This window comes from Bombus fervidus, chromosome 1 (genome assembly GCF_041682495.2).
Source record: "Bombus fervidus isolate BK054 chromosome 1, iyBomFerv1, whole genome shotgun sequence".
NCBI classification, from domain to species: domain Eukaryota; kingdom Metazoa; phylum Arthropoda; class Insecta; order Hymenoptera; family Apidae; genus Bombus; species Bombus fervidus.
In genome coordinates, this window is record NC_091517.1 from 9,367,716 (window position 1) to 9,379,609 (window position 11,894).

General features: G+C 35.3%; 1 protein-coding gene across 14 annotated transcripts in view; it reads right to left on the bottom strand.

Moving 5' to 3' along the window:
• The window catches only part of LOC139997895 (uncharacterized), a 203,810-nt gene that overhangs the window by 45,735 nt on the left and 146,181 nt on the right, over window positions 1-11,894 (bottom strand). For 6 of the 14 annotated variants that reach the window (XM_072021943.1, XM_072021961.1, XM_072021970.1 and 3 more), the window contains 2 exons: window positions 9,307-10,200; window positions 3,938-4,018 (listed from right to left, as the gene is read on the bottom strand). In XM_072021943.1, the coding sequence (XP_071878044.1) occupies window positions 3,938-4,018; window positions 9,307-10,200 (975 nt within the window). Of the gene's footprint in view, window positions 1-3,937; window positions 4,019-9,306; window positions 10,201-10,344; window positions 10,415-10,505; window positions 11,888-11,894 lie in introns of those variants that run through there. The other 8 variants (XM_072021999.1, XM_072021985.1, XM_072021989.1 and 5 more) reach the window with 6 other exon arrangements.

Genomic DNA, 11,894 nt, shown 5'->3' on the forward strand with positions numbered 1-11,894 from the left:
ACTTTAATAGCATGCATTCTAAATGCATGCTATTAAATTATATTTTATTCAAGCGTTAAATTTAAAAGTATAATAACTTTAGCCTCGTTCGAAGAATCTATCGACGTAGATATACGCGAACACGACGTAAGTCGTAAGAATGCGGTTCTAGAAAATGTAACGAATCCAGTTTCATTTAAACGATATGATAAATATATATCAACTCTGGCAATATCGGAAGCACCAGGATCGGCAATAAACGGTTCGTACCGTTCGATAGCGGGGTACGGAATGTGACTTGAATTCTACCACGAGCCATATAAACCAAGAGTTTCCGTGCGCGTATTATTTGCAATCCGATTTCGCATGCCACGATCGCACCACGCTAAAGATTAGACAGGGACGACAAAACGAGATCTAAATCGGTTTACGGTTGGTTCTACTAATCAGAGCTTTTATGTACAGGCAAATAATGCCTTCTAATTAATTCGAACATCAGATGTAGAATAATAATAATAATACAGGTAAAATCTTTCCTCTCTCATATTGCACAAATAACAATAGTCGGATAATGTATCTTCTTATGATAATATTCTCTTAGGTTTATCAATTCAATAAAACTTCGATCCAGTTCTTGCAGACAGACGAACAATAATCGTGAAGTAGATAATGAATTAGCTTCATAATAAGTAATAGTAAATTATATAAAAAAAATTAATCTTCGATAAATCTTAAGTAATTTAAAGCTAATGTGTCATAAATGTATATCTTCCTTTTTTTATGTAATTATACAAGTGTTTAGTCACTGACTTTATTCACCGATTTTTATATATGAGAAATGAAATTTACTTCATTTAATTTCGTATGTAATTGTTGGATGATTCTCAATTACATAAAATGTAAATGAAATTATTTATGAACGACACAGTTAAAGCAAAATCTTATAATGTAAGTAAAACTTTTTTATATATTCTATATGTATTTTTATATTTTCCGTGAATTTTATTATCACATAGCAAAATACCGCTCGGCACTCCGTTTTATCCATTCGATGTTTCTAACAAATACGACAAATATGAGCCTAGAAACCATGCACTGGGATAAAACGGACTATGGCGATAAGAAATTGATTCTTGTAACATCGTAGGTAGAAAGAATGATAATGATAGAAAACTAATTGAATTATAAGAAATAGCGCTTCTTAACACTTCTTTCCACAGCTTTAGGATTGATGTGAAAATTAAAGGAATATAGAAGTTATAAATTTGCCAAAAAGCTTGCATGAGAGATACAATTGAAACTAGTCTTGAAAATAAAGTTTCTAAAATAATCAAAGATCCTCTATTAATTCCATAACGTAAAATATCAATATGTTTAATAAAATTTCAATCAGGGCAAATACTTTCCAAAAAAATATCGACTTCTCTTAAACTTCTGAAAAGTTGCAACCACGTGTGATGATTCTAAGTGCGCAGCGAGCGAGGGTTAAAGGCGAAACAAATTTTCGAGCAGCGTCCGATTTCTTTCGTTGTTTTCACAAAATGATGGATTCGCATAAACATTTACAGTTTAAATGCAAGAACTGCGAGCATTATCATTTTCAAGTATCCGAACTTCGTCGTCAGTTATCGGTTTAGAAAGGTTAGATCGGTTGCACACGGTGTACGTGTGTCGTGATAGATGTATCGCGAGCTGCGTACCGTGTAAATGTCACAATTTGTTTTAACGTTTCGTTCGTCGGCTTCATACGAAAAATATCCTCGTCAAGATACATCAAATAAGCATCGCGATACTGCGTCATTGGTATACATGTCCATTAGTATTTAATTAATATTTATCATACGCGTATCGCGATATCTCTGTGTGAAACCGGTCTTAAGTTAACGACCGTCCGTGTGCTTATCTTTCAGTTCTGTCTAGCGCAGACGTTACGTTAGCTTTCTTCGTTGTCTTCGACCGTGCGTAATTTTCTTTTTTCTTCGTCGAGCTATCGAGGGTGATCGAATGGCGTTTTCTTTTGTTTTTTTACGATCGATCCGCGAGTATGACGGGTGGAAACGTACATCGATCACTGGTACGCGAGATAGGAAGGCGTTTCTGCGCGTGTCGCTGCACCGTCGACATCTATTTACCGATACCTTCCTCGACAAAGAGTAATTGCTGGCTTTGCAGTCTCTTGTCCTGTCGTCAAAGGCTGCCGCACGCCACGACCCGTGAATATTCTGATTTGCGTGCGTGAAAGCCTCCTGTGCGACCGCACACGTGTGTCACGCATAAATTTTCTGACGTGTGAATAACGCGAGTTTCGGTTATAACACCGCGTCGCGTCGATAGAAAGTAAAATAGAGACTAGCTCGGTCCTGGCGTTTTTCCTCTTCTCTATTCCATATTTTTTTTTTAACATTGTTGACTACAGATGAGTAATCGAGTGGTTGAATGTTCCGAGGGGCGACAATTTTGAAGAATGACCCGATAGAGATTTTTGTACTCAATCGAGGATCACATGGTATCAGATAACATCGTTTTGCAGATTTTACGTTCTATATGGAAATTTTTTATTTTCCTTTGACATTAGGGTATTTGTTCTTTTCTGTGCAATTATGTGCACTCATTCGGTTCATTGTACGATTAGATTGTGCGATTAGAATTAAATAGCATTTGGATAAGATATACCTACTCAAAAGTAGAGAAGGAAATTTTACGTAATACTTTTAAAATTGCAGGTATTAAATTTGCGTGTATTTTTAAATCATATATTATGTGGTAATTTTAAGAAAGTTTTACTGGAACAACGATAAAATTTTCCACCCGTGTATAATCAGAGGAACTTACGCAATTTAATAATTACAGAAGACGACGAATTATTACTTCTTTAGTAAGCACACAAAATTATAAGAGTGTGCAGAGTAGTCCGTATAGCCAAAATTTCACCTACCTTTCACCTACTTCAATATCCTCTGCTTACTTAATCAAAGTCTATATATATATATATATATTATATATATTACATTATATATATAACATAATATAATTATTCTTCGTATAAGCAATATTGTCTCGTAAAAAAGTGATCTAATGCGAAGGTTGATTCGCAAGAACCATTTTTCTCAATCTTTACCTAGTTCACTTGATGTCATAAATCCTCACCGAAAAAGTACATTCAGCTAAGCTTTGGCAAGTCATTCTCCATCCGGCAAGACAGATTGGAGTTTCCGTCGAAATATTAGCGTTGCAAATGAAATACATATATTCTACTTATATCCATGCAGAAACTTCGTCGTTGTTCTATTTCTCCAATCGCATCTCACGACACCATGACACAATGCATGGATGCGGATTTTATTTCATAATAGGTTTCAACAACAGTACCGTCTCTAAACGATCATCGAGCGAATACTTTTTCACTACGTCACTGTGTCGCGTTTCGCGCGAGAAATTCGTAACCTGCCTGGCTGTACGCGACCAATTACTTTCTTCTTCCCTCTTTTAGCATCCACCTCTCTATTTCGCATTTCAATGATTCCTTTCAATCCACAGCACGCACTCTACTATTTCTATCGTATCAACCTTTCTTCTCACGTTCACCAATCGTTCTCACATCATGTCACTTTCATTCCCCACTGCATCACTCTCCCTCTCTCTTTTTCTCTTACTCGTTCATGACGTTCGTCCGTTTCAACATTCAATCTCAATCTGTATCGTACGTCTATCGTCATTTTCGCGATCGTTTCCTCTCTCACTCGCTGTCCTGGCGTTTTAATCGTTCTTCCGGTCTTATCCCCTTTATCTTTGCCCCTGCCCCTTCTTTCGAATCTCTGATCTTTCGGTCGACATTCTTCTCTTGCTCTAACCCTTTTTTTTATTATTAATGGTTTTTTTTGGTTTAATTCGATTTTGTTTCTTTTTGCACGATATCGTATTGCTCTCGTTATTTTAATTCTGGAAACGATACTGATACCCTCCGTTATGCTTGAACTGCAGAAGCCGGGACAGTCGGCCACGACGAGCGAGGCTCCGGGGATTGCCGCCCGATACGACTCTGCCAACACAATAACAACAAGGCCGCTTCACGAGTCTAATTTCTAGGCATCTATCTGGTTCGCTAGAGACTTGACTTAAGAGAAAATGGAATTCTGTACGCGCGTTGTTTTTTTTTTTTTTTTTACTTTTTTTAATTATTGTGTTTAAGGTCTCGTGCACCTTATAAGGTTATTAATGACCACAGCGAGAATTCTCAGCGGGACAAAACGTATTTATCGCAAGTAGTGTGAAACAATATCTTTTAGGAAATCTAGAATTTTTTTGCCGCAGTCTTTTCTCGCGCGTTGTTTCCTTAGCTCCTTGTGATCCCTTTCCCCCTTTTTTCTGGTTTCCTTCTTTTGTCTTCTTTAGTAAGTCGTCTCCCAACCCTTGTTTTTCGTGTTTTCGCGTTTCTTATTAATGGATCAACTTTGGCTCGAGGGATTAATATTATACGATGACGAAGGAACACGGAAATGGAAGTAAATAATAGGAGTTTGTTAGCTTAAACTGGCTTCTCGCAGTCTGTCCGAAAAATTCAGACGTTGGTTCGATTTTCTTTGGTTTTCAATGTCCTGACGTATGGCGGAAGATATTATAGGATAGAAAACAATGGTAGGGGTTAGGTGATATATTGAGAAAAGTTGGGAAACTTTTGGCGTACTCTAATTTATAATATTATAGTATACAGTTCATGGCGTGTGGATAATAGTTATATTAAACAATTTTATATTAATTAGTGTACCATAAGTTTTCTGCTCGTTATTCAAGGTGTTAAATAATATGAGAGGCTAGAAACGAAAGAATAAATATTTGATGACTTTTACTCAAATCTTATTGTCTTTCATGTATCAATTTGATGATCTGCAACTTCACCTGCAATAACATGGCTAGAATTTATTTCTATTTATCATTTCTAGAAATCTCATTCAATTCTCTATATCTTTCTCTACCAAAATAAAAAGAAAAGAAGTAAAATTTATTAACATATCCCAGCAGTTAAACAAAAATAATGTAAAATATGTAATTATATAAAAACGGGAATAAATCTAAACTCTTGTCACTTTACTTTAGTCATACATGCAACAAAATTTCAAATTCATTTAAATAATGAATTAGAGAATATTTTTCTTTTCCCAAAGTATGCCTTTGGTTCTAACATAACTATTATGTATCGTTTTAAAAACAAATATTCAAAAAAGAGTACCTACTTGCGAAGATATAATAGCGTAATATCTAAAAAAAAAAAAAAAAAAAAAAACAAAAGAAAAATTGGAAGGATTAAGGAAAGGATGGCAAGGCGAAGTTAAATCGTAGAAAAAGATGTTCGAATATCTTATTGGATTACTCTAACCGGATTTGTTCGACACAAGCATCTTGCTTCTAATTCAATTCCATGTCTACTAAACTATCTGTATGATAATTGATTTGTAAGACGTTAAGTTAAGACGTGTGCTTAAATAGGATTCACGTTGAATACGGAGTTAGAGATTGAAGGGTGATCGCTAGTAGTTTAGAATGTGACAACTGCGAAGATTAATTATGTTATAATTAAGTGGTGACTCTAAATAATGGAATAATCTGACGTAGAACGTGTTCAGTGTCACATGATAGTAGTGATGCATCAAATTTGTTTATACTGCTTGAAATACCAGGTCTGGTTTCAATCTTGTCTTGTCAACAAGGTGTACCTATATACCACAGTGTAGAATCTAGTAAATATATGCACTGTTCGGTTAATGTACGGATTTGCATAAAATTTTAACAAAAGTATCGGCTAAGTATAAAAATGCAAGTCCTGCAAAAATATATGTATAATTCAGTAGAATACATTTATAAAATTAATCATTTCACGATCTGTGCAAGTTGTCAAGTACAGCATTATTTTCACATCTTAAATTTATGGGATACCTTATTACACCGTAAAAGTACTGTTTAACATTTCAACAAATTTTTCACTGATTCGCGTTCATTAATTGTACGTAAAAATGGAATAACGAAGTTTATTATTTGGAACAATCGATTTCTGATGCATTGCTCGACTTTTAAAGATTCCACTTCTCACGTTTAATCACAAGCTGACACTTAGGAAAGCCTTAGAAATGTACGAGAAGATGCTTGCATCATAAGTGCTCGCATATTCATGAATTTCTTGTTAATGTTATTACTACGTTCGAATTTTACTCGTGAGATTTCGCGGCAACGGATCCCGAGAGATATTTTGAGGAATCTTGACAATATTTTGAGAGCAAATAGTGCACTTTACGACGGAAAACGACACATGAGCGTATGCAATATCCAGCTATCAGCAACTTCGTTGAAACTCTATTATGTCATGTGCCCAAAGTAGTGGTAGTCTTAACGTCTCATGGCGGTGACGTCAACTGGGTCTACTTTAGATCTTCATCCCTTTCTCGTGAAATGAAGTTCGCTCTCGTATCGAGATGCTATGCATCATCTATGTATCGATCGTTATTACAGAAAATTCTTAATTTCTTTTCATAGTATTTATGCTACTGTAAAATTGTACCTATTATCCATAATTTTCACTTTCGTAATATGTAATTTCGTTGTTTCTTCTTTTCTATACACGTTACTTTTAAATATTAGGAAAAAGAAGAAAAAAGAATGAAGGCGTTTATTTAACGTTTAAACATTCTCATTGAGCTGATGTTAGATGTTCGAATATTCACATGGCTCGAGTATCGATTATCGCCGGAGATATTTCAGATATTTTTAAGATTTACATTACGACAAAACATTTTTATATCTTTGCAATTTACGTATATTTTCATAGTTTATATTTGACTTAATATATGTCTTCACCCCATGTATATTGAAAAAAAGCATAGAAAATTAATATTGATTGTTCAAACAACTCAAATTGATTCCTACGGCATTTGAAAATAAAACATAAATAACCGTGGCGTTTATACATTATTCTTACCTCGTTTACAATTTTCGTTTGTTATCGATATTAATAAATATTATGTGATAATAATCGTGATAATTATCTAGTTCAATAAAACATTACTATTGTACAGAAATGAAAAATTTCATTGCAAGGTAAAATATTGCAGAAATATCTCATTGAAGTGCAAATAAAATAAGAACAAACTAGCAGAATTTCGTGTTGTTTGCGTTCAATTATCCAAAGCATAAATTTGCCTTCTGTCGGCGTAACGATATCCCTTTTATTCAACTTTTCTTCTTTTCAACATCGCAATTCTCGAATTCTGTTATTCCTGGACAGGATGCAAATTAGACATTTGATGCTATCACCTTTATTGGGTCAAATTTATACGCGCGAGGTAATTCGATTTTCCTGTTTCATTCATTTTTCTTTCTTTTTTTGCACTCACTACTAACTACGCTTTACACCGAAACGTTTGAGGGCAATTAATGGAAAATTCGAACACGTGACGTTATTAGACTACCTTTTCGTTATCGGATTTATCGACGAAGCAATTTCGATCGAGTCGGACGAACAGTTGCGGAAAATAGAAAAACAAAATAGAAAATAAAAGTAGGAATCGGTAGGTAAATTTACTTTTCCCATATTCATCAATTCTACCTGATTATTCGAGTTTATTCGAGCTTGTTTGCCTTTGTACGATTTCAAAGAAGCTTACTACCGAGCTCGAGCAAATGTATTTCGAAAAGTGTCGTTCGATTCCTGCCCACTTCGTTGATTATTCCGCTGAAATCAGTTTTCTGACCAAATAATATTTGTCATCGTCGATTATCAGTTGGAATTGTTTAACATTTGAGCTGCCATAGGCAGAAACGATTAACTACACATTAAAAAACTTTTTAAATTTTAGCAGTTGATCGATGCTTATCCTCTAGGATTTTATTAATTTTTTGTACTTTTTGTCATCGATGACCCATGTTACTAAATTTTTTAGAACGATTAATCGATACCAAATAAGATAAATTTCATGGACTAATAAATTTTTGGGAATGTGAATGACTTGTATAACATTGTCAGAAAAATGTTCGTAAATGTAATATTTTGCAAAGACTTAAAGGCTATGGTATCAAAATATATGAAATTCGCGTGGCAGTCAATATGTTAACCAATTTAACAGATAAGCGGCTCAATTACTTCAGGCGATATGCATTGTCGAGTTTGTTTTTACGGCGACAATCCTAATCACAGAAAAGAAGAAACGAGAAAGTTTAAATGGATAGAACGTTTGCTATATGGAATAAATGAATTTTGAAGAATCGTTATTTTCTTTATAGGAGTAAAAAATTTCTGCCTCTTGGTCGTTGTTTTTCTATTTTATAAATATGCTAATTTGAAAATATAGTTTTACATAGGAGTTGTTGAATAATGGATATACTGGTTTAGTATTGTCTATAAAATTGGAATTTCTAACGATGCGACCTGATATAATTTGAACGATAGTAATTCACAACGAAACAACGATGTAATGGAAAAGTCATTGACGAATCAGTAAAAAGAAAGTACTGCTTTATATTTTGCAAACGGGAATATTTTTCTATATTTTTACGTAAGTGCCCCCAATTTAATCAGAAACATCTGCTTTTGGCTAAATCTATCTTCAATGATTAACCAAAATTTCTTTATGTGCCAGTTGTGATAACTATCTTAATAGCTCCAATCAATATCGACTAAAAATTCTTCCCTACAGTTTACGATACTTAGCGAATAATCTGAAATGTCGTACTACTGTTACTTTATGATTACTTTTCATTTTGAACGACTTTTAGCTGAATGCTTATAGCGATCGTGAGCGAGGTTACTTTACAACTAGGTGTATACAAATTTAATTTAATTCATACGTGACCCAATTAAAATTTTCCGTGAGTTAGTTCCCGCTTTTAAGTTACTTATTGACAAAAATTCATTTATTCCCAAAATTATTATTCCCTGATATTAAAATATTTTTTGATAAAACTTTTCTTTACTAGAGTTCTTTATTCTCCGCACTTTCGAAACCTATATTTCCTCTTCGCCAAATACAAAAAAGGGCCAATCTAGTAAATCAGACCAGCAATCTATATAAATCAACGACGCGGCGACATTCCATTCTCTCTCAAGTCTCAAGCGTCGATGGGTGAAATCTAGTTAGAGGTGGCCGCGCCCTGTGTGGCGAACACTCGACGAGTTACCATCTAACCGGCGAGCAAACGGACAACGACAAATTACAGAAAAAGAGCCAAAAGAACCAAGAATAAAAATAGAATAGACGAAAAGGAAGAAAAAAGAAAAACGGAAAAATCTAAGAAAATGAAAAGTAAAGGAAGAGCGTGTAGTCGTAGAGACATATCACTCACTCGGCGTTGGTTTCCGGTGTGGGTAGGTCGCCGATCGTGGTGAGGGTGAGTGTGGACCAGTACAGCGAGCCAAGATATTTTCTGGTCAGGGTCGCGTACTCCCCTGGCCTGTACGGGTACACCCAGTCACCTTGGAATCCTTCCGCTTCGCTGAGCAAGTAGTAAAAGCAGCCGAACCAGTGCGCCAGTATCAGCAATATATGTATGAGATTCAGCACACGCCACAAATTCGGGTAAACTGTCCGCGACTCGACCATATAGTAATAATTGTACACACGGTAGATCTTGAGGAACCTCGGGAACCTGAGCATCGGATTACTACCCAGGTTCACCTGAAGTAGATCGAGTGGCACCAACGCTAGTAAGTCCAAAATGAACGACTTTGACTTGAGATAATGACCGGCCAGTTTCTTGCTGTTGTACACCATTAATCCTTGCTCGAGGTAACCAGTACGAAACTGCACAGCCACATCCAGAAAGAACACAAGATCCGTAAAACCGTCGCATGCGAGCCACATGACTGGCGCCACGGCCTGTAGTTCCGGCAGACTTTGTCTCACAATCAATGTCCACAGATTGTAAAGAACACAGCCGGATAGTAGCATCAGCCAGTAATAATAAAAGTTCTCGTCCGGATTGACCACAGTTCTCGGTGGTTTCTGAGGTCTCCGTGGCCGTCGTCGACGACGCCCACTCGAATCCTTGTCGTCGGCAGCGTCGCCCTCGCCCTCCCCTGTGTCTAACGTCTCTTGACTCTCCGGGATCTGTCTAGTGGAGAATCGTTTGAGAAACGAATCCTCGCGTTTCAACGGTGGCTTCTTCTGGATCGTTGAGATGGCTGACGAGAGCTGCACCGTGGTCCGCAGCTTCATCCACCGTTGGTTGCTCTTTGTTCTGAGAACAGACAGAAGAATAGATCGCCAGTGAGGGACGAAACAGGGGCTGCGAGGTCCAGGCCGATGACCCAGATCGCAGAGAATCGGGTCGAAGCTACAGTTCCAAATGGAAGATCGCAGAGATTAGAAGTTCTGTGCTTACCTAGAGACGCCGTTCGATATTTATCGACGAGCTTGGAACTTTTTGACGCAGAGTATGATTTTGTCTTTTTCTAGGGAGAAATTAAGAGGTTTCACGAAAGGATTTTGGTAAATTTCTTTCAGTGCCTGGTCTGTAAATCGACGAATATTTCGTTTTCTTACCTTTAACATTTATTGACGTGTTATCAGTATCTGTATAATTAGAAGCTATTTATATAGTCATGAATAATTTCTCCGTATGTGTTGAAAGTGGAAATAAAGAATATTCTATAACTCGTAAATAAAGTATTAAAATAGATATGTTTTAAGTAAGGTATCGCCATATATATATGGCAGGAAATGATATTATTTGATAAAAGTAAATTGCCAAAAGGATAATTACAATGGATGGGTCAAGATACGATATTCGAGAATTTATACGATTAAATTAGTTAGTGAATGAAAACTCCGGTAAAATGTTACACAGGCTACACGTTAAACATTATTCACTTTCAATAAAACCTCTTTGTTCAAGCGATTCTATTATTATCGCAAGGCGATTACAACCGACTATATACTTTTTATGCAATACGACCACCGAGACAATATAATCAGTAACGTAGGAGAATTTCATGTATAAAATCCTTTGTACTAACGTAAAATATCGTGGCCCATCAGAAACAATTAAACTCGTCTCTGTAAAGCGGAACATTTCAACGCGTACGGAATAAAACGGTTAACTACGATTTAGCTACGTGACTGGCGCCATTAATTGCCAATTTAATCGCTTGAAAGAATAATGCATCCTGGTGTCACTAAGTTGTTTATCTTTCGTGTTACCATTAAATACGTTTCCAATGAAAGAATTTTCTTTCTTGAATGTGATAAATTTCGGTTACGCTCGAATAATCTGACTCGTATAAAAACAGAGACGTTAAAAATTTTCCAAGTTTGTACCATTTCCAAATTAGAGTATCATAAGTAACGTCGTATAGTTCCCAATATTTAAGGATTGAGGACATAACAGAATATCAGAGGAATAGAAAAATTTTGTTTTTAGAAAAGTTGTAAAAGTTGTAAATTTTGACTAAAAAGGAGTAGTTTGTTGGAAAAAGTCTATAAGTATATAGTATGGAATATTTAAAAATTGTTTGAGATTATCGAAAAAGTAAAGAGATTGGAGGTTCATGCTAAAAGCGAAGATAGGTTAATAGAAAGATAATTTTCCTCGGAAATATCATCCCAGATTTCTAAAATAATAATAAATTTTATAATATCAGGAAAAGGAAAGCTAAGAATAAATTCAACGTTATTCGTATATTTATTTGTTATTTCTTTAACGAAAAATCTCTAAAAATATTTAGTCTAAAAGAAATTAATTTGTGTTAATCATCGTTCGATGTTTTGCATTACGAGTAAATAAATAACTTTACATACGATATTGTTTACACGGTTAACTTAAACTTCTACTAATGCAGATACTAAGAGAAACACATACCGCAATTAAAAAGAGGAGAAGCTTGAGAGTCTAGAACGTTTTAGGAAAAGTAATCTTTACATTATCTTATCGTT